Source organism: Leucoraja erinacea, chromosome 2 (assembly GCF_028641065.1).
Source record: "Leucoraja erinacea ecotype New England chromosome 2, Leri_hhj_1, whole genome shotgun sequence".
Lineage (NCBI taxonomy): Eukaryota > Metazoa > Chordata > Chondrichthyes > Rajiformes > Rajidae > Leucoraja > Leucoraja erinaceus.
Window position 1 is genome coordinate 95,923,399 of NC_073378.1, and position 24,685 is coordinate 95,948,083.

At 41.5% G+C, this 24,685-nt stretch overlaps 1 protein-coding gene across 6 annotated transcripts in view; it reads right to left on the minus strand.

Annotated features, from left to right (window-relative positions):
- hdac9b (histone deacetylase 9b) overlaps positions 1-24,685 on the minus strand; it is a 542,867-nt gene that overhangs the window by 248,195 nt on the left and 269,987 nt on the right. For 5 of the 6 annotated variants that reach the window (XM_055661563.1, XM_055661579.1, XM_055661556.1 and 2 more), the window contains one exon: positions 14,127-14,198. In XM_055661563.1, coding sequence (XP_055517538.1) covers positions 14,127-14,198 — 72 coding nt within the window. Of the gene's footprint in view, positions 1-14,126; positions 14,199-14,619; positions 14,989-24,685 lie in introns of those variants that run through there. The other variant, XM_055661587.1, reaches the window with a different exon arrangement.

Genomic DNA, 24,685 nt, shown 5'->3' on the forward strand with positions numbered 1-24,685 from the left:
AAACGTTGCCCCTCAGATACCTATTAATCTTTCCCCTCTCACCCTAAACCTATATCCTCTGGTTCTTGATTCCCCTCCACTGGGTAAAATAGTCTGTGCATCTACCCTATCAATTCTCCCTTACGATATTATACACCTCTAGCCGGCCCAACCTTTCCCTGAGCTTAGGCCCTTAGACCTGGCAATATCCTTGCAAATCTTTGTAAATTATAAAAAAACCTGACAAATTGTGTGAGAATATTTAAAAATCAATTAAGATGCTTTAACCATATCAGTTTGAATTAGACCACAGAATATTTACAGTAAGTGTGATGTACAGCAATTGCACTAAGATTACATTTACTAGAGTAAAAATACTGCATGGCTATTACTGTCCTTCATAGGGGAGGGGATTTGAATATATCTTGGGATATATCCCAAGGGAATATATAATTTGGAAATAATATTTGCATGAACTCCAACCGTAATATAGTCAGTTTAAAATTTCAGATGACCCAAATTAAAAACATAGTTCAAATAATGGGATTGAATTATTCATTGGATCCCTAAAGCAGGTCATCGAGAAAAATACCTGTTGATACATGGGAATCAGCCATTCACTTACTGCTAAACAGCGCAATGTGATTATATATCCTCAATGTGTAGAAAAGAACTGCAGATGCTGGTTAAAAAAAAGAGGATAGACACAAAATGTTGGAGTAACTCAACGGGACAGGCAACATCTCTGGAGAGAAGGAATGGGTGATGTTTCGGGTCGAGACCCTTCTTCAGACTGAAACGTCACCCATTCCTTCTCTCCAGTGATGCTCCCTGTCCCGCTGAGATACTCCAGCATTTTGTGTCTATCTTGCATATATACCCTCAAAGATCAGCATTTAACTCAGCATAACCAATCAAGAAATGCAACAGATGCATGCCACTCAACTGTCTGATGCACTTCACTGTGAGACCATTAAAGTACTGTCCTCAGAGCCGCTTAGCAAAAAAACAGGGATTAGCCACGAGGCAACTGGATACTTTCAAGAGAGAGTGAGATTTAACACTTAGGGCTAAGGGAATTAAGGGATGTGGGGAAAAAGCTGGAACGGGGTACTGATCAGCCATGATCATATTGAATGATGGTGCTGGCTCGAAGAGCTGAATGGCCTATTCTTGCACCTATTTTATATATTTCTATGTTTCTATTATTACTGGTCAGTCGATTATTAGAACAGTGAGACAACGCTAATTGTATTTGAGCAACCAGCAAGCAAACACACACTCTGTACCAGGTTGTCAGGGCACTTGAGACATGCTCATACCACCAAGAACACAATACCAAAAGCATTTTGCCAAAAAAAAAAAATATGGATCCAGAACCTCTCGTATGAGAGAACTGGAAGCATAATTACATACAACCTCCAGGCAATCAGTGATGCTTTGCTAAAATCAGTCAATGGGAAACAATAACGGAGAAACAATTAATTGCCTTGCAAAAAAGAGAATTAATCAGATTTTAAATTGCTGTGTCTGTTACTAAGTTACATGTCATGAATACCAGATCATTCTGTGGTATGCAGTTTGCATAGATCAAAGATTATGGCTATTAACTGTATATAAAGTGAGTAATGTGGCTAAAAATAGCTCACCAGAAAAAGATCATTTTCTTTTAAAGGCAGCGAAAATGTGAAAATTAAACTACTTCTGTCAATTGTCACCAAAATGACTAATTATTGCATTTGGCATTTGTATTGAAAAATACAACCAAATGCTGATGCAGGGTATTAGACCACACCTTTTGATGTAAAAGATTGCAATGTTTTTGACAAACAATTAAAAATTAGCTTTTAAACAAAAAAATATGCAAACTATCAACTTACCACAAACACAAGCAAACATTTAATTAAAATATAACCATTCTAGTATTTACCGAGTCTTACTATTTTAAGAAGCAGCTTCAGATGTTCCGTTAATGCCATGAGCTGGATATAGGAAATGCACAGATAGCTGAACTGAGAATAGAATGCTTTTTAACCATGAACTTTAAATATTGTACTGTGAACATGTTATAGGCTGCAGAATGGGTGTCGTTAGCAAAGCCAAAAATGTACCATGCACAATTTATAGACTAGAAATTAAACCATGCACATATCGCTGTTAAGAGACAGGTGGTGACAAGTAATCTCTGGGCCTCTAATTGTACACCATAAGCTGAAAAGTAAAAGACAACAACAGGTTCAAGCGTATAATTGAATTACATGCAACTGGTCACGGGATATTATATACAATGAACAAATACTTCACATGCTTCTCACTTAATTTATTAATTATACTTCAGATCACTCACCTTTTCAAGTTTCAGTGACAACAGCCTTCTATTTAACTTGAAGGAATCGGTACCATGGGTCACAAGGGTAAACAGTAAACCTGGTTAAAATCAGCTGCATTCAAACATCATAAGCCCAATAAAGCTATCAAGGGAAGAGTCTGTAAAATGCAACTAGAAGTCAACTCCAAAGTCTGCAGGTGCAAGTTGGTGAGGACAGGGGTGGGCAATATGTCTTATAATTTCCAACACAGGCAAATAAGAACTTATGGTCTATAAGGAATTATTTGACAAGTGAAATTAACTTTACTTTTCTAGCCATTTTAAGTGGTTTCACTGTGAGTGCATACACACTTATGGCTTTGCCACAGGAAATATGTCAGCAGACATTCATGTTATGATGCTCTCACCCACCTGAGAAATTCAAAATGTAGAATATATGACATAGTTATTGAAACAGTGGCTGAAAATGTCACAACATGAATCAACGAGTAAAATGTTGCCTGGACTTTAACTACGCAAAGCCCTATCATGTCCTAAAGTACGGTGGGGAACCATGCTGATTTTAAATACATTTTGTCCGATTTTTAGACTGCAAAAGTTTCTTGAAGAGGACCGACAAGAGGGCAGGACCTATAAAGTAAATGGTAGGCCTCTGGGGAGTGTTGTAGAGCAGAGGGATCAAGGAATGCAGGTGCATGGTTCATTAAAGGTCGAGTCGCAGGTTGATAAGTTGGTCAAAAAGGCTTTTGACCTTCATCAGTCAGAGTATTGAGTATAGAAGTTGGGAGGTCATGTTGCAGTTGTATAAGACGTTGGTGAGACCGCATTTAGAATATTGTGTTCAGTTCTGGGCACCATTTTTAAGGAAAGATATTGTCAAGCTTGAAAGGGTTCAGAAAAGATTTACAAGGATGTTGCCTGGACTAGAGGGCATGAGGTGTAGGGAGAGGTTGAGTAGGCTGAGTCTCTATTCCTTGGAGCAAAGGAGGAAGAGGGGTGATGTCATAGAGGTGTACAAAATCATGAGAGGAATAGATCGGGTAGATGCACAAAGTCTCTTGCCCAGAGTAGGGGAATCGAGGACACAAGGACATAGGTTCAAGGTGAAGGGGAAAAGATTTAATAGGAATCCGAGGGTTAACTTTTTCACACAAAGGGTGGTGGGTGTATGGAAGAAGCTTCCAGATGAGGTAGTTGAGGTTGGGACTATCCCAATGTTTAAGAAGCAGCTGGACACAGGGCCGGATTTATGTATGAGCTTGACAAGCTTAAGCTTAAGGCCTCGAGATCTAGGGGGGCCTCGCAGAGCCAGATTTACCACTAGGCTTCATAGGGCCTCGAAATCTAGGGGGCCTCAGGCCAAGGCAGGACACCTGCCGTTCAACTCTGGGCGGCCCCCCCCTCTATCTCTCTCTCTGTCACTCTCCGTCTCTGCCCGCCATCCGTGTCCGGGCCGCCGGGTCTCCGCTCTCCGCTCGCTCCTCATCCGCCGGCACGGCTGGCCTCCTTGCACATGCGCATTGCTACGGCCAGCACATCCTCCCCCAGCACATGCGCACAACCATGGCCAACACATCATCGGCCGCCCTGCGCATGCGCACTGCCACGGCAACTGGTCGGCGCTGGATGCTTTCTCCCTCGCTTTGAATTGTGGGAGATCTGGCCGCCATTGCTGTCCGGTCGCCGCCTCGCCTCGACCGCTGAAAACCAACGCAGAATCACTCCCTGACCCTGGATCTGGAGTAACTCCCTGGAGTAACTCTTGCTTCTGGTTTCCTGGTCCTCCATAAATATTCTAAATGGAATTTAAACTGAAGGTGGTGGAGGGCTGAACAATAACAGTCTATTGCGTTTTATCTGCTTATTTATTGTTTATATATATGGTCTATGGTATATAAAAAAACTGAACTTTTATCTCCTGTTCTATATTATGTTTACATATTCTGTTGTGCTGCAGCAAGCAAGAATTTCATTGTCCTATCTGGGACATACGACAATAAAACTCTCTTGGCTCTTGACTTGGACTTAAACAAAAAAGGGTTCTTGGGGAAAAAAGAGGTACCTTAAATTTAGTTGCTTCTGGTTGGGTAACTATGGTAGGGTGAAGACTATTCCATGCTTTAATTGTGCGGGGGAACTCCATGGAGCAGCCAGCATCACTGGATAGAAGAAATTGGGTGACAATTCGGGTAGAGATCCTTCTTTAGACTCCCTCTGGTTTTAGTGTTTTTAGTTTAATTTAAAGATACAGCATGGAAACAGGCCCTTCAGCCCACCAAGTCCACGCTGACCACCGATCACCCGTACACTAGTTCTATCCCACACATCAGCGGAGTAAGTCAAGATTCAAGAGTGTTTTATTCTCTCACGTCCCAGATAGAACAATGAAATCCTTACTTGCAGCAGCACAACAGAATATGTAAAAATAGTACTCTGTAAACAATGTTATAAATGAGAAAACAAAATGGTGTATATTTACAGCTATATTTATAACTATATAAATTAGCTATATATAACTATATAAATATATGTGTGTGCGTGTGTGTGTGTGCGCGTGCGTGTGCGCGTGCGTGCATGTGTGTGTGTGTGTGTGTATATAATATATATAACCACACACAGACACACAATTTCCCTCCTGGGATTAATAACATTCTATCATACAGTATCGTGTGTGTAGGTAGGAACTGCAGATGATGGTTTAAACTGAAGATAGACATAAAAAGCTGGAGTAACTCAACAGGTCAGACAGAATCTCTGGACAAAACAAAAATATTATGTTTTAGGTTGGGTTTGAATAGGTTCCTGCACACCTTTGGAATGTGGAAGGAAACAAGAGCACCCGGAGAAAACCCATGCGATCAAAGGGAAAAGGAGCAAACTCTATACAGACAGCATCTATATTCAGGATCAATTCCGGGTCTTTGGCCCTTTTAGGCAGCAACTTTATGACCAATGTACTGCCCCATAGTCTTGAACTTAATTAAAACATACAGTAACTGTGAAGGGGAACATAGTGTCACTTGGAGATTTAAAACTGAAAATTGATTTTTTCATTTTTTTAGTAACCAAAGTTGTCAACGTCCATTTTTTTTGCGTTGTGGAAAAAATATATAGTGGCTCAGCTGGTAGACGTGCTGCCTCACACGCAGAGATCTGTGTTCGATCCTGTCCTCGGGCACTTTCTGTGTTCAATTTGCACATTCTCCCTGCAAACGTGTGGGTTTCCTCCCACATCCCAAAGATGCATTGGCTTTTTAGGTTAAGTTGTCTCTGTAAAATTGCCCCTAATGTGTAGGGAGTGGGTGAGGAAAGTGGGATAACAGAATTTGTGTGAATGGGTAGACAAAAATGCTGGAGAAACTGAGCGGGTGAGGCAGCATCTATGGAGCGAAGGAAATAGGCTATGTTTCGGGTCGAGACCCTTCTTCAGACTGATGTGAGGGTGGGGGGGATGGGAAGACAAAAGGAAGAGGTGGAGACAGTGGGCTGAGGGAGAGCTGGGAAGGGGAGGAGAAAGCAGGGATTACCTGAAATTGAAGAAGTCAATGTTCATACCGCTGGGGTTTAAACTGCCCAAGGTGCTGCTCCTCCAATTTACTATGGGCGTCACTCTGGCCATGGAAGAGGCCCAGGACAGAGAGGTCGGATTCGGAATGAGAGGGGGAGTTGAAGTGTTGAGACACCGGGAGATCAGGTTGGTTATTGCGAACTGAGTGGAGGTGTTGTGCAAAGCGATCGACAAGCCTATGCTTGGTCTCACCGAGGTTGATCATACGCTGAATAATCCAACCACATTTTTGTTTGGAAGTGGAAAGAAATAATAGAAATTGCATTCATTGCAACGTGTAAAAAGAGTTGAGATACTGTATTATAATTTTGCTGCATGTCATTGTGGTATATATCATGTCTTGATTGGTGAATATGTTTAGTTTGTGACTTTATTTGAAGCAGAAATAATATGTGAATGCTTCATTGAGCATAATTCCGACTGGTAACTACGCACTTCGTCCGAGCACATTATCGCACGCGTCATGCAAGCCGTCTTAAATGACCACCTAAACTGTCATTTGGCAACTTAAAAAGCTGCCAAGGTTGCCCGGCTGACAACAGAGAAAAAAAATTAGGTGAGAGCCCTGCAAGGTGTATAATATTTTTGACACTGTCATAGGCCTTTCTTACATATGCTGTCACAACACACTGTAGTCTCTAAACAAACCTTCAGTAATTTTCCTTACTCTCCATTTCAGAATAATAGTGTTTTAAGCCAATAACTCGACACTAGCACTGGCAATAAATAAATAAATTAAAAGCGCAGCTTTCCAGCCCATCTCATTGGCCATGCTCGGCTGCAAATCGGTGTCAATCTGGAGGACTATCTTCCTCTAGTCGTGGGGGTGGGGGATTTTGAGGGGCCGCACAAGTGGAACAGCTTAGGGCTTCTCTTCATCTAAATCCGGCCCTGGCTGGACAGGTACATGGATAGGACAGGATTGGAGAGATATGGACCAGGCCCAGACAGTTGGGACTAGTGGAGCTGGGACATGTTGGCTGGTGTGGGGATGTTGGGTCGGAGATCCTGTTTCCACACTGTGACTCCATGACTCTAAAACATCATGTACGTCAGCCAGAGTAGAAATGGTTGATCTGTAACACATTCTTACTACGTTGCAAGATGGGTTAGCGTTCTATGTAATTGGCTGAACGTCTGGCCAATCCGACCAGGCCCATTCTAGAAAGACTTGATTCTTGTTTTAAATGTGGGTATAAATCTGGAACTTAATCACTTGGTTACAGATGGTGGTTCTTCCACATGCTGTTATTCAGCTGTATATTTACACGTCCATTTATATTTGTAGATGAGAGTTTAATATCTTAATCGTTTTTGTTTTACTGGTGGTAAAAATATTAAAGCCCTCAATCAGCAATTGCAACTCCGTACCCGAAAGGCCCATCTGTATTTTTGTGTAATGCCCTCTTAAATTAGATCCACTAAACAACAAAAAAAATCTCTCTCCATACCAGCTTTTTCCTAAGAGAAACTTTGTACTAGAGAACCAAAGGTTACTTTCCTAAATCTCCTAAAAAACTGTTCAAATGAGTCCTTAAACAAAAGATAATTCTACTAAAACATGCGTTAACACAAATAGGAAATAATAATAATAATAATAATAATAATAATAATAATAATAATAATAATAATAATAATAAAAATAATAATACATTTTATTTATGGGCGCCTTTCAAGAGTCTCAAGGACACCCTTACAAAATTTAGTAACAGAATAAAAAACATGTAAGCAGAATGAAACAAATCAAAAAATAACGACAAAAAAAAATTAAAATGAGTGAGGATTAAGGGAACATTTGCATCATGTGGCCCAAATTGGTAATAATGTGATTTCGACCAAGAACTAGAGAACCAAAAATTACTTTGGAAATTGACACAAAGAAAAAAGGCATTGTAAATTTTAGCAGTATAGGAAAATGTTTCCATGTAGCCTCCCTGCAGTAATCAGACACACCATTATCTCATAAGGAAACAGCTGCTATTTTATCCATGGGTAGCTTTTGAAATTGAAAAGCAATCATTTCTATTGACATTTAGGCAAAAATGCTTCATTAAACAATGTAACATATAGCCTTTAGTATTTTCAGCTTGAGGTAACAAAAATAATCTTTTGGTCTTGAAAATACCTTTCAACTTGAAAATCCTGTGGCAAAAATAACTTTGTTATTGTGACTCTGAGATTCTCTCAAGCCTAATCTACTTTCCTTCATTGACAAAATTGTCTTCATAAACTATTTTCCATAGCACACAGTTTCTTACAAACACAACTATCATGGTGCAGCAGAACAATATGCACTACATTCTACATTTGTCCCGCCCCCTCCCCTGACATCAGTCTGAAGAAGGGTCTCAACCCGAAACGTCGCCCATTCCTTCTCTCCATAGATGCTGCCTCACTCGCTGAGTTACTCCAGCATTTTGTGTCTACCTTCGATATGTACTACATTCCAGGTAATGGCAAGCTAGTTTATGTTACCGTTCATTGTAATTTAATCCTGGCATCCAGATAACTTTCTGATAAATCTGTGCAGCACTCCCTTCAAGCACAATATTTCCTCTTGAAGGTATGGTGCTTACTGTTGCCCCGTTCGATACCAATAAACTCAGCACCTCACTATCAACCACTGAGTCAGCCACAGATTTGTGTCACAAAGAAGTCCAGTCACACTACTTGAAACCGAATATAGATTATACTGAAACATAATTTTATACATTTGAATAACCAGCAAGTTAACATTGGATACTTGTTTAAACATTGTAAATTAACATTAATATTGTTCCATATGAATTTCTAACTGACATTCTTTCATATCTTGTTTTCACCACATAATCCTACTGGATATTTGCCAATCTTGTAACAAGCAGGAAGGGAACACATGAGAACTTCATTAGCAATGTGACTACAGTAATGCAATCCTATAAAATTATATAATCTTCCTGGCATTCTATCGATAAAAGTTTCACTTAAAATGCAATGTTAATCTCTTAGATGTCTACAGTCTTCATTAACTCGCTACATTAAAAAGGGTTTATAGAGTATTACACTACTGCCACTATAACCAAATCAAGATTTATTTAATAGATCAACTGAAAATGAAACCATAAATGACATGAAAATATTTGCTAATTATGTTTATTAAAAAATATTTTCTCTCTTGTACTTTGCATCCTTCAAACTGAATTTTAATTCTATCCACAAAGGTTTAACTAGTTGCTGTAAATGCATTAAATGGATAAAATATGTCCTGCGACACAATCAGTGGCTCCATTAATAAGGCTAACTGGGATCAAGATGAGTAACATAATATTGGCCTTCCGACACACCTAACACAGAAACATGGAAAATAGGTGCAGTAATAGGCTATTCTGTCCTTTGAGCCAGCACCACCCTTCAATATGATCATGGCTGATCATCCAAAATCAGTTCCCTGATCCTGCATTTTTCCCATGTCCCTTGATTCTGATAACTGAAAAACATTCTATATCATATGCATTCCCACCCACCCATTCCCACTCCCTGCAATTCCCTATCATTTGCTCCCTCTTCCAAAGGGGACAACCGGATACTGGGCATTATCTCAGAACTATTGACAGCCCTCCACCATTTCAACTCCAGAGATCCGAAATACAGAATTGAAATTATATTTGGATGTAATCATTATAAACTTGGGGGTGGAAAAAAGTATTAATGTCCACCACCAACAACCCTGCACCAGAGTTACAGTTGTACAAATTATTAGACTGTTCAATTATTTGAACATGTAAAATATACATGGAGATGAAACAGCAGTGGTAATTTCCCAATGTTCACTGCTGGCACCAAACTGTGCTGGAAGTTCCAGCAGGATCTCCAAGCAATTTTTCAACTAAATGATTAGCAACTGATTAACAGCACATGTTGAATTTCCAACATGTGTTACTAGTAAATCTGTCGCCATTTATCTGTTTCAACTTTTCTCACTCATCCTATTTCCATTCTTTCGCTTAACCCTTTCATTTCACTCAATTCCCTCTCTACCCTCTCCCCAGCCCATCTAACTTCATCTCCTCCTTATTTTATTAGGATAACTTTTCTTGCTTCTAAAATGATATTTTTTCAAAGTTAATTAGAATGCAAAGATAAACTTGGTTTTGCTTTCTCATTCCTGATAGCTTTTTCATGCCAACTGTTCCAAGTTTTAGGGATTTACTATCTTGGAAGTTCTATTAGCAATTATTTATGTATTCTATGCCTGAACTTTACCACAAACTTGGAACTTTTGAAATTTGTGCTCTAAGTCCTCCGAGAATAATTTACATTTGTACAAATGTAGCAGGCTATGAAAAGTGATTTAAATTGTCATGCATTCTTCTTGATGCCAATGTGCTCAGGGGCCCTGGTTGGCTGTCTATCCAGTTCCCCTTGCCCACAATCCCTTCATATGTAGTGACCAAACACTTGTTTGTCCAATCTGGTGGCGGCACAGCGACACAGCGGCACAGCAGTAGAGACCCAAGTTTGATCCTGACAACGGGTACTGTCTGTATGAGTTTGTACATCCTTCCCATGACCAGGTTTTTTTTTCTGGGTGCTCCAATTTCCTCCCACATTCGAAAGACGCGCATGTTTATAAGCTAATTGGCTTCTGTTACTTGTTCCACATGTGTCGGATAGAACTAACGTAAGGATGATCACTGGTCAGCAAGGACTCAGTAGGCCAAAGGTCCTGTTTCTATACTGTATCTCTAAATTAAACTAAATCCTTATCCCTTCGATTGCCTGTCTGACCCCTAAACTAACCACTATCTCTGTTCATCCATTTTTACTGAATCCAATTTTCAAATCCCCACCTCTTCTTCAGCAAAATCCGGTCAATCTTCTCTCCAAACAACCCTTTGCGGTGGTATCTTTAAATCATCCTCCCTATGCTTCTCACATCTCTCCTCCCACCACTCACAGCTCTACACACTTCCTCCAGTGTAGTTTAGTTTGGTTTAGAGATAGCGCGCAGAAACAGGGCCTTCGGCCCAACGAGTCCGCACCGACCAGCGATCCCCGTACATGAACACCATCCTACACACACTAGAGACAATCTACAATTATACCAAGCCAACTAATTTACAAACCTGTACGTCTTTGGAATGTGGGAGGAAACCGAAGGTCACGAGGAAAATGTACAAACTCCGTGCAGACAACACTCGTGGTCGGGATTGAACCCGCATCCCTGGCACTGAAAGCGCTGCAAGGCAGCAACTCTAGCGCTGCACCACCGTGCTTCTCAAATGCACTCCCCACTGTCCATCAAACCCCACAATCAGTGACCCACCTGTTTAGCTCCACAATGACCAGCAGACTAAAGACCTTTGTGAATGCACAAAACCATATCATCCATGATCACATATGTGATTTTAAAAATTGTTGCTGAGGAGCCTTGCACATATTTTGTGCAGATCCCCTTCTCACCAAACTAAAACGTACCTTTCCATTTGTAGCTCATTCCGTCTCATGCCTACAACTCACGAGCATTAAGTTCCTCTACTTGCCAACAATGCCAAGTTAACTGCTTGATTTTATGCAAAGTTTTTTTTTAATGTAATTTTTAGTAAAAAGACTCTTCTCTTGCCAAAGAAAAATCAAACAAGCTGGGAATACTCAGCACGCCATGCAGTTAGAATGGAGAAAGGAACAGTTGGTGTTGAATTTGGACGTTGACTGATCATGTAAGCAATTGGAGTTTAGTTTAGTTTGGATTAGATTGGAGATACAGCATTTAAACAGGCCCTTCTGACCACCGGGTCGACACTGACCAGTGATCGCCACACACTAACACTGTCCTATACACACTCTTTACACTTATACCAAGCCAATTAACCTACAAACCTGTTTGGGAGTGTGGGAGAAAACCTCTCAAAGAAAACCCACAAAGTCACGGGGAGAATATACAAACTCTGTTCAGGCAGCTCCCGTAGTCAGGATCGAACCAGGTCTCCGGCGGTGCAAGCACTATAAGGCAGCAACACTACAGCTACACCATCATGGCACCCATACGTTGGCTGAGAATAATTTTTGTCTTGATTCAGGGATTATTGCTTCTCCTAAAATTTGTAGAATCTTGCAAAGACACAATTGGTGCTATCTCTCTTGTGCATTAAATTGTCTTCCTGTAGGCAGTCCAGGACTCAAAACCATACAGTAAATCCAAGATCACTGCTGTCCTGGGGACAATGATTGCAGTGCTAGGTTTGAGATCTTGATTTTCAGACACCTTTCCTCAGTTGACCGGGAGTCAAAATGACATTGGTGGAACCATTCATCCCTAGATTAACTCCACCCTGGCTGGGACTTTGCAGGTGATGAAGTGCAAATATTGCAGTGAGAAAGAGTAAGAAAAGCATGGATGGTGTTGACAAAAGTAGTCATGTGAAGATGCTCATCAGGAGCTTTTTAAATAAATGTTGTGTGATGAAATGGAGTTTAATTTGAGCAGGGTAAATGTAAGGGGAAAATATGCAATTAATGGCATGACCCTTAACAGAATTGCTATGCCGAGGGATCTTGGGGTCCAAGTCCATAACTCCCTGAAAGTGGCAACACAAGTAGATAGTGCGGCAAAGAAGACATGTGGTATGCTTGGTTTCATTAGTCAGTGAGTATTGAGTATAAAAGTCAAGAAGTCATGATGCAGCTTGATAGGAATTTGGTTCGGCCACATTTGGAGTATTGCGTACAATTCTGGTCATCCCATTAGAGGAAGGATATGGATGCTTTGGAAAGGGTGCAGAGGAGGCTTAGCAGAATGATGCCTGGATTAGGGGGTATTAGCTATAGGGAGGTTGGACAAACTTGGATTGTTTTTGCTGGAATGCCAGAGGTTTTGGAGATTCCTGATTGAAGTATATTAAATTATGACAGGAAAATTCAAATACTAAAAGGCATAGCTTGAAGGTGAGAGGTTAAAGGACATGTGCAAGGCAAGTTTTTTTTTAAACCACAGAGGGTGGTGAATGCCTGGAACACGCTGCCGGTGGTGACGGTTGAAGTAGATACACTAGTGGCATTTAGCAAACTTTTAGATAGGCATATGGATATGCAGGGAATGGAGGGATATGGGTTACATGCAGGTAGATAAGTGATGGTCTTGGCATCCTCTTCGGCACAAACATTGTGGGCCGAAGGGACTGTCTTGTGCTGCACTGCTCTATGATCTATGTACACACCTTGTGTTGAGTTAATCATGCGAGAGACATTGATTTTTCATCTCGTTTTATAATATCACTGTCTAATCATTTTATATTCACTTCTGCTAGATGGTGAAATACCAAAACAGTGACCTGACATGCCCTGAATAACAACAGCCAGGAATGATTCTTGAGTCATTTAAACATCCTAATTCTTTTTTTAATTTTGTTGATATGTGGACATACTTCATTCTCACACTATATCCAGGCATTGTAGGAGGCTTATTTGGAACTGACTCGGGGAGTGTATCCTTATTTGGATATCCTCAAAAATTGCATAAGCATGTGGAGAAAAGATTGCAAGCATCAGTCAATTCTATAAGAGGATGATCTTCTTGAAGCAATGCCTCCAGTACTGATGGTTTTTCAGCTGAGATTATTAAAAGTGACAAATCAGGAAGGTGTACAACTCACTTCAGGGCAGCTCTGATGAAAGTATGGAATGTACAAGGAAACCAATGCTTATGAAAATCAAATAACAGCCACACTATCATCAGTCTCCACTGCCTTTCTCTGCGAATCCAACTGTACAATATAGTGAGATATGTATTTATTTCCATGAGAGCTGCACACCGACAGTTCTGCAGACTTGTACACACACACACGCACATATTCTCTTATCTTCACTTTCCCTGTGGTACCTGGTGCATAGGTATCTCACTTATGCAACATTACTAAAATTAGCTATTCAGAGGGAGGGATGATAAAGACAGGAAACTGAAGCTAACCTTTCCTCTCACAGTGCCATAAAATAGCATGCTGCCCAATTTTACGTATTGCACCAGAAATCATCCTTTATCCATATGTACCACATAAAACAAATCCCAATAATACATTATGTTATACAATGTTGCAATAAACTCTTGATATTGAATTGATCATATTTATTTATTTTTTAATCTGAATTTATCTGCTGTTCTACTATTACCTTTTCACTGATTATAGAGTGCAGGGTTCATGTGACAATTTAATAATAAGTAGAGAAGAGAAAACAATGTTCGGGCATTAAAAGTCTGAAAGCAAAACTGCTTACCTGAGGTGAGCACATTGTGCATTTGTTGTGGAGCCAACAGCTGGAGTGGTTGCTCTCGTTCCGAAATCCCATCTGAGGAGAAACACATTTCAGTCTCATAAATAGTCTGCAGCATCTTTCTTTTGTCCTTACTTCAGCCACATAAAGCTTTATCAGAATACCAATAGTCATTTCCTCTCTAATTCCTGAATCAGATGATTTGCATCTCACTACATCGTAAACTGCTCTCTCTCTCTCTCTCTCTCCCTCTTTCTCTCTCTCTCTCTCTCTCTCTCTCTCTCTCTCTCTCTCTCTCTCTCGCTCTCTCTCTCTCTCTCTCTCTCTCTCTCTCTCTCTCTCTCTCATGCACACATACACACAAATGACTACAGACGCACACTTTTAAACTGTAAGCCGAATCTCCTTTTCACTATTATGCTTCGTGCAAGCCAAACATACACACCCAGTTATAAAAAGCAGCCAAACATTTCTGCAAAATATTCTTTTTTTTTACCTCTTTTTAGCCAATTTGGTTTGCCTTGTTGAGGAAGCTGAAAGCAGCTGGAAAGGTGCAGTAACAGCAGCTGACGGAAGGTATTTTTTCTCTTCTTTGCAAGCAATAGAGGATTTAAGTTAGTACAGAGCAGTCCCCTCACTGCTCTGCCCTGCTCATTTCCCTCCCAGTTGACAAAATCAAGTAATGAAACGTTTTCTTATGAATCAACAACACAGTCCGAAAGCGACAAAAATAGAACAATTGCTGTGTTAACCAAAAATAGGTCATGCATAGCAGGAGATTGAACTGTATTAATGCATTTGAAAAATACCACTGCAAGTGCAAACAGTGTACAGCTGTCCAATCCCTCAGCTGGAAGTGCTGTTCTCCAGTCCGACTGCAATGTCTCAAAATGTATTGACTTCTATTTTTGTTCATACACTTAGAATAGACACTGCATCACCAGATCCTGTTTACATTAGATCAAAATCATTCATATTTGTCCAAGTTAATTATAGTTAAACATTTTGAAGCTATTGCATAAGTGGTGCTATCATTATTAAAACTGCACCATTTCTGAACTTGACATTTTAAGCAGGCTCCAAAGTTAAATTGGGAACTCAGTTCACTGATCAGGTTCATGCTTAGGCTCATGCTAAGACAGTTTAATGCAGTCATTTTTGTGGATGCACTCAATGGTGAAGTATTAGCTGATAAGTAAATCTCCACATCAGCTATGCACTTTACTATCTAAATGAAGAGCAGACTATCGTACACAAAATAGTTTCAGAATAGTTCTTCTGGGACCAGCCAGTTTAATGATTAACATTGCCGGCTGATTTTCTTGCATCAGAACAGCCCACATTACATGCAGATAATTATTCATGTGTAAATCTCACGTTAAAAAGTTGTTGGTCACGACTTTCACTGCCGAAGATAAACGTGCATACATTTTTATAACTCAGCTGAAGAATGCGAGACTTTTCAGACACAATTCAAGTTCTTCTGAACTAGTTACTGCTGCTAAATATTGCAGCTAAATTATGCAAAAATAGTCCCACAAACACCTGTAAAATAATCTATGAAATGAGCTAGTTAAGGGATTAATGATAGCCAAAATACTCCCTGACCTCTTCTCCAAGCAGTGTCTTGAGGTTTTAAACATTCTGAGAAACAGATAAGGCCTTGGCTTAACGCATTGTCTGAAAATAATCTCCTGACGCAATATTTTACTAAAATGTGATAATCCATTTGATCTATTAGGCCTTAAATACAGCTTAAAATTCTATGTTTTAATTGGTTGTGGTATTTTAAATACATAACTCAATACTGCCCCTAGGCCCAATCACATTTTCAGATGTTTGGTCTGGAAACAGTCAAAGAAGAAACAAATGATGTGCTGCATGTTGCACCTTTCAAAGATGCAGGGCTGCCAACTCTCACGCTTTGAGCGTGAGAATCACTCATTTGGCCAAATTCTCACGCTCTTACACTGATTACAAATTTCTCATGCTCTGTCGTGAGAAATTATGTGATCACCGAAAATTTCAAAACTCATATAAACTGCATGGGCCGTGGGTGTTGGAGAGCTGGGGCTGGAGCAGCGGCGGGGACAGATGCCGGGAACAGCTGCCGGGAGCGGGGCTGGCGAGTGTTTGCGGGGCTGGCGAGTGTTTGCCGGGCTGGCGTCTCTCGCTGCAGCTCTGGCCATGGAGCAGCCTCAGTGCAAGAGTCCCGGGCCGTCGGAGGCATCGGAAGCGTTGTGCCGCTGTCATGAGAGTCTCTGTGCGGGGGGTGAGAGAGAGCGGTGGTAAAAGAGAGATGGTGAAGAGGGAGAGAGGGGGGAAAGAGAGAAACGGGGAAAGAGAGAGAGAGGGGGGGCAAAGAGAAAGAGGAGATAGAGACAGAGGAGAAAGAGAGAGGGGAGAGAGCAAGGGGAGATTGCTCTCGAAAATTTCAAAACTCATATCAACTGCATGGGCCACGAGCAGAAGCAGCGGCGGGGACAGATGCGGACGGGGAGCAGGGCTGGCGAATGTTTTCTGGGCTGGCGAGTCGCTCACTGCAGCTCCGAGCATGGAACAGACTCAGTGCAAGAGTCCCGGGCCGTCGGAGGCGTTGCGCCGCTGCCGTGAGAGTTTCTGTGACAAATTCGCCCAGGTGACCGGCATGGATCAGGCTGCGGCTCGGTGCATCCTGGAGGACAACCAGTGGCTGTTGGAAGTAAGTACCAAGCAATTGGTAGAAACGATGGAAGATAGTGGACTTCAAATGGGGGGGTGGTTGGAGAAAGCCCCCCCCCCCCCCCCCCGTCGCTACGCTCCCTCGGGCTTGGTTTCTCGCAATAGCTCACTCCCAACTCTCACCCAATGTTGGCAGCCCTGAAGATGATACAGCACATTCATCAAGTTGTGTCCAAGCATCCCCTGAAATTTTACACGATGAAGCATGACCCAAAGCGAGGTGAATTTCACAGGAAAGCAGCAGAAGACAGAAAGTCCACAGCTCATCATACAGTATCTAGCTCCTTTGCACAAATGGCAGGTCATGCTCTTCAGCTTCATATTGTGATAAACCTACCTGCCTCCAATCTACATACTTCAGTTACTTACACCCACCGCTCCAATATCCTGGAAGCACTGGGACGATAAAGACACAAATCCCAGCCAAGCATCTAAGCACACAGCATTCACAGGGTATATACAGAACATAAGCAGCCGTATATTGTACTATCATGCTTCAAAACTATCAAAGCACTCTTTGGTGTCTTTCTAGCTTGAAGTTAAATTTTGCTCTCTGGGCCATCACTCACGATAAAATCATTTAAGGAAAATTCTATTGCCCAGTATTGAGTGCTTCTCCAACCAAATCTCATTTGGATTTTAAATTATTTTACAGTACATTATCCTCTCAGTACATTACTCTATTACAGATTCAGCTCTGCTTGAAAAACTGTTGGAAAGCATTAATCTCAATCTATAAATAGATTCAATAGAGTAAAAAATAAATAGTAAAAAAACAAGTATGGTAAATGGAGCGATTAAATTAAAATAGTTCCTGGCCAACCTATGTAGTCTAACAAAGATTAACTTGGGAGCTTCTGCCAGCTCCCAGGATGGCAGCAGTCAAATCTGCCCCCAGGGGACTAAGTGTGTGCTTTCCTGATTCAAGTCACTGTTTATCTAAAAGCAGATGAGCTCTTTGACATGGGCTACTTATACCATCCGTTCCATACCAAATACTTAACATCAAAGATAAAACTTACTGAAATAAATATCTGGTGTATGATATTTATTTAAAAAATTAGTCTCAATAAAGGCAAGAAGGTTATCTTAATTTAAACTACCAATTTTCATTTAGTTTTCTTATAATGGAGTGTATCTTCCACTTAAAATGCTCAGTATGAAACATAACTGGGTGGAAGTTCAGAAATCCCAAATGAAAGTGTAACCTTTGAACTTCTGTTCAGCTGATAACCACTTCCGAATATTTGCACTGGCCAGCTGACCTCCGCATGGAGTTCAAAAGGCAGGGCTGCCAACTCTCACGCATTTTGACAAATCTTCACGCTCTCACGCTGATCACAGATTTCTCACACTCTGTCGTGAGAAATTCTGTGATCAACGAGAATTTCAAAATCTGATGGGCCGCGGGTGTTGGAGAGCCGGGGCTGAGGGAGGGATGGAAGCAGAAGTAGCGGCGGGGGCAGATGTGGACGTGGAGCTGGGGCTGGCGAGTGTTTGCCGGGCTGGCGAGTCACTCGCTGCAGCTCTGGCCATGGAACAGCCTCAGTGCAAGTCCCGGGCCATCGGAGGCATTGGAAGTGTTGCGCGCTGCCGTTAGAGTCTTTGTGCCGAATTTGCCCTGGTGACTGGCATGGATCAGGCTGCGGCTCAGTGCATCCTGCAGGACAACCAGTGGCTGCTGGAAGTAGGTACCAAGCACTGGGTAGAAACGATGGAAGATAGTGGCATTCAAATGGGGGTGGTTGGAGAAAGCATACTGCTTTACTGCTAGATTTTCACTTACCGTAACAGCAGGAAAAATGTTCCCGATATTGGGGGAGTTCAGAACCAGGGGTCACAGTTTAAAAATAAAGGGTAGGCCAATTAGGACTGAGTTGAGGACAACCTTTCTTCACCCAGAGAGTTGTGAATCTGTGGAATTCTCTGTCACAGAAGGCAGTGGAAGCCAATTCACTGGATGTTTTCAAGAGAGAGTTACATTTAGCTCTTGGGGCTTGTGAAATCAAGGGCTATGGCAAAAAAATAGGAAAGAGGTACTGATTTTAGATGAACAGCCATGATCATTTTGAATGGCAGTGCTGGCTCGAAGGGCCGAATGGCCTATTCCTGCACCTATTTTCTATGTTTCTATGCTTGAGAATATGGCAATAAAACTCGACCACTTGATTTTGAAGCATTCATGCATGGTGGAGGTATCATGTAGTCGTAGAGTGATACCGTGTGAAAACAGGCCCTTCGGCCCAACTTGCCCAAACCCGCCCACATGTCTCAGCTACACTACCTGCTTTTGGTCTATATCCCTCCAAACCTGTCCTATCCGTATCAGTCTAACTGTTTCTTAAATGTTGGGATAGTCCCTGCCTCAACTACCTCCTCTGGCAGCTTGTTCCATACACCCACCACTCTTCGTGTGGAAAAAGTTACCCCTTAAGAATACTTCAAACGAAAAACATTCTACAATGCACTAAAACATGATTTTAATACATCAAATTTCAAAAAGTCGATACCCTGGAAGGGGGAACATTCCCCTCCCACACCCTCCCCCCCCACTCGGTTGCTCCACTCCATCTCCGAGTACCCCCAAGGCCAGTGATCAGTGATCGCTCAGCCCCCCCCACTTTCAAAAACGCTCCGTGGCCCCTGGTTCAGACAGAGAGCACTGCCAGATGTGAGCAGGGAACTGAGGCCAGTTGTCCGTGATGTCTGGATCCCAATGCTCAGCGCTTCGTGTTTCGGAGTAGGATAATGTTATTGATTTTAAGGGTTACCTGTAAAATCTAAGGACATTGTTTATTGTAAGATTATTAATACAGGGTTATTCTAAACTCAACTGTTCAGCAGTAAATTCTGTGGTAGTATTTCTTTCATTATTACTGTGCAATGTAGAAGTTGATTCTGTATTATTGCAATTATAAAACCTTCTCATTGAGACATTACTTAGGGGGAATAGATTATAAAGGCATTGGCTTAAAGTGCCGTTCGTGGTTTGTAGAATATATTTGGATACAACATTAAACATAGAAACATAGAAATAGAAAATAGGTGCAGGAGGAGGCCATTCGGCCCTTCGAGCCAGCACCGCCATTCATCGTGATCATAGCTGATCGTCCCCAATCAATAACCCGTGCCTGCCTTCTCCCCATATCCCTTGACTCCACTAGCCCCTAGAGCTCTATCCGACTCTTTTTTAAATCCATCCAGTGACTTGGCCTCCACTGCCTTCTGTGGCAGGGAATTCCATAAATTCACAACTCTCTGGGTGAAAACGTTTCTTCTCTCCTCAGTCTTAAATAGCCTCCCCTTTATTCTAAGACTGCGGCCCCTGGTTCTGGACTCGCCCAACATTGGGAACATTTTTCCTGCATTTAGCTTGTCCACTCCTTTTATAATTGTATATGTTTCCATAAGATCTCCCCCTCATCCTTCTAAACTCCAGTGAATACAAGCCTAGTCTTTTTAATCTTTCCTCATATGACAGTCCTGCCATCCCAGGGATCAATCTCGTGAACCTACGCTGCACTGCCTCAATCACAAGGATGTCCTTCCTCAAATTAGGAGACCAAAACTGTACACAATACTCCAGATGTGGTCTCACCAGAGCCCTATACAACTGAAGAAGAACGTCTTTACTCCTATACTGAAATCCTCTTGTTATGAAGGCCAACATTCCATTAGCTTTCTTCACTGCCTGCTGTACCTGTAAGCCAACTTTCAGTGATCGGTGTACAAAGACACTCAGGTCTCGCTGCACCTCCCCCTTACCTAACCTAACCCCATTGAGATAATAATCTGCCCCCTTGTTTTTGCCGCCAAAGTGGATAACCTCACATTTATCTATATTATACTGCATCTGCCACGCATCTGCCCACTCAATCAATCTGTCCAGGTCACCCTGCAACCTCCCAACATCCTCTTCACAGTTCACACTGCCACCCAGTTTTGTGTCATCCGCAAACCTGCCAGTGTTGCTCCTAATTCCCTCTTCCAAATCATTAATATATATGGTAAACAGTTGCGGCCCCAACACCGAGCCTTGCGGCACTCCACTCACCACTGCCTGCCATTCTGAAAAGGACCCGTTCACTCCTACTCTTTGCTTCCGGTCTCCCAACCAATTTTCTATCCATGTCAACACCCTACCCCCAATACCATGTGCTCTAATTTTAGTCACCAGTCTCCCGTGCACGACCTTATCAAAGGCTTTCTGAAAGTCTGGATACACTACATCCACTGGCTCCCCTTCATCCATTTTACTTGTCACATCCTCAAAAAATTCCAGAAGATGTCAGGCATTATTTCCCTTTCATAAATCCATGTTGACTTGGACTAATCCTTTTACTGCTTTCCAAAAGCCCTATTATTACCTCTTTAATAATTGACTCCAGCATCTTTCCCACCACCAAAGTCAGGCTAACCGGTCTGTAATTCCCCTTTTTTTCTCTCTCTCCTTTCTTGAAAAGTGGGATAACATTAGCTACCCTCCAATCCACAGGAACTGATCCTGAATCTATTGAACATTGGAAAATGATCACCAATGCGTCCACTATTTCTAGAGCCACCTCCCTAAGGACCCTGGGATGCAAACCATCAGGTCCAGGGGATTTATCATCCTTCAGTCCCATTAGCCTAACCAATACTATTTCTCGCCTAATGAAAATGTATTTCAGTTCCTCTACCCCCTTAGATCCTCTGTCCTCCAGTACATCTGGGAGATTGTTTGTGCCTTCCTTAGTGAAGACAGATCCGAAGTACCTATTCAACTCCTTTGCCATTTCTTTGCTGCCCATAATAATTTCACCCGTGTCTGCCTTCAAGGGGCACACATTTGACTTCTTAAGGGGTTGAACAGGCTAGATGCAGGAAGATTGTTCCCGATGTTGGGGAAGTCCAGGACAAGGGGTCACAGTTTAAGGATAAGGGGGAAATCTTTTAGGACCGAGATGAGGAAAACATTTTTCACACAGAGAGTGGTGAATCTCTGGAATTCTCTGCCACAGAAGGTAGTTGAGGCCAGTTCATTGGCAATATTTAAGAGGGAGTTAGATGTCCCCCTTGTGGCTAAAGGGATCAGGGGGTATGGAGAGAAGGCAGGTACGGGATACTGAGTTGGATGATCAGCCATGATCATATTGAATGGCGGTGCAGGCTCGAAGGGCTGATTGGCCTACTCCTGCACCTATTTTCTATGTTCTATGTTTCTATGTTTGCTACTCTTTTTCCCTTAACATATCTAAAGAAGCTTTTACTGTCCTTCTTTATATTGCTGACCAACTTCCCTTCGTACTTCATCTTTTCAGCCCGTATTGCCCGTTTTGTTTCCTTCCGTTGTCCTATGAAAGTTTCCCAATTCTCTGGCTTCCGGCTACTCTTTGCTATGTTATACATCTTTTCTTTTAGTTTTATTCTATCCCTAACTTCTCTTGTCAGCCATGGTTGCCTCCTACCCTTTGAATCTTTATTCCTTTTTGGAATGAAATGATCCTGCGTCTTCCGGATTATGCCCAAAAATTCCTGCGATTGCTGTTCCACCGTCAGTCCTGCTAGGATCCCTTTCCAGTCTACCTTGGGCAGATCCCCTCACATGGCTTCATAGTCCCCTTTGTTCAACTGCATCACTAACACTTCCGATTTAACCTTCTCCTTCTCAAATTGCAGATTTAAACTAATCACTAAGCAAAATAGTTTAGTTTAGTTTAGTTTAGTTTAAAGATACAGCACGGAAACAGGCCCTATGGCCCACCGGGTCCGTGCCAACCAGCGATCCCCGCACATTAACACTATCCTACACCCACTAGGGACAATTTTTACATTTACCATGCCAATTAACGTACAAACTTGGATGTCTTTGCACAATTCAGCCGCAACTATGCAAACCACAGACTACATAAGTCTCTTGACTGGAAGGAAATATTTCTTGGGTTAACATTCATGGATTTTTATTTGGCATCCCTAATATGGAGGTTATTAATCTTACTACTTTACAGAAAGAATCTGCTCAATCAATGAAACTCATACACACGAGAAGTCAATGAAGATTAAAAACATGACTGATGGGGAACTGAATCAACCTGGAATCTTGTGCAATCTATAGTCAACTACTTGGTTTCACTTGTAATTATTAACTTGCTATTTTCCTAAGGATCCTTTTGCTGCTCACATTTCGAATGGAGCAGCAGACTGTCACAGAAAATTTGAGGTTTTTAATTTTAAGGGAAAGAAGTGAAAATGCAAAATAGAAAATGATTTCAATGCAAACAATGCATCTTGTCTGCTTCCAATAATCTGTGACGTACATTACGCAGAATGAATCACACAATGAGTTTTAAATTGACCTCACATCATAAATAAAGAAATATCTGATCTTGGAATGGAACTTTGCCAACAGCAATCCAAATGGGGTTTTGGGAACATGTAGCTCCTATTTCTCTGCATATTAAAATAATATGTAATTTTGCATATATAAAAATTACTTTAGTTTAAAGGTTTATTCTTCCATTGTTTATGTCTATTACAGTGATGTGTTTTAAAAGTAAGTGGACTTCATGATGTGATACCAACATTGGAGAATGCAAGACAGCTTACCGACATTGAAGAATGCATGAAGTCTAGAATGCTACATGGTTATTGTGCTATTAAGGGGCTGTCCCACTGCGGCGACCTAATTGGCGAGTTTAGAAGAGTTTAGGAGAGTTTGAAAAAATGTCATGTTGAAGACCTCCTTCGACTATGTAGAAGACCTCTTTCGACCTCCTTCGACTATGTTGAAGACTAGCCTCGCAAGCTTCGACTAGCTTCGGGAAAATTGGACACCGAATAGTGGAGAGTGAAGATGACCTCCTTCGATCTCCTACGACCTCCTTTCGACCTCCCTTCGACTATGTTGAAGACTATCTACGACTACCTTCAACTACCTTCGATTACCTACGAATAACATGCCGACCTTCTACGACCTACTTCGATTAAACCTACGAGTAAAAAAAGTTTAGATTTTTTCCATGGCGACCTTTTTTTACTCGTGGGCATTGTTCAACATGTTGAAAAATACGCCGCAACCTAGCTGATGCCTCGAGTACGCGGGGACTACTTTCGAGCATGAAGGAGAGTTACAAAGACCTCCTAGGACCTCGTGTCGACCATGTTGCAAGTATGTCGAGGGCAAACTCGCCAGAACTCGTGGATGAGGTCGCCGCAGTGGGACTGCCCCTTTAAAGATTGATGTACTGTAAGCATTGGAATACCACCACTTCAGAATCTATCACTAATGAAATAATGTAGATAGCATAGTGCTTGTATGTTTTGAGTTATCTTCAATTCAGTTGGACACCATACTATTATAAACCCTTTATGACTCATTGAAAATGACGAGATTTGTACCATGGAGACGCATTTTAAAAGATTAGAAGAAACAATGAACATATCTTGCCTTTATTTATATCTGAAAAGAAAAACTCCATTTAAATTCCATCTGCTCTCACAACTTTCTATCAGTTGTCTGAGAACCATGACCTCCAGCTCCAATAACAGCTTCTTTCCATGAAACATCAGACTCTTTAACCACCCTGCACAACCATATCTCAGCGATGAACAACTATGTACTGTTTGTAGGTTGCACTACATACGTTGGCATGTACTGTTATGGTCCGATTACCTGGTATATTTAGCACTTATCTTGTACACATAATTTATTGTACTATTGTTCATTGTATTTTCAATTGTTGTTTTGCTGTGTTGTTATTTTAATGCACCTATAAAACTGTAGCAGATAAGAATTTCATTGTTATATTCCTGGTGCATATGACAAATAAACAATCTTGACTCTCATCTGCCTCGGCAGTTTT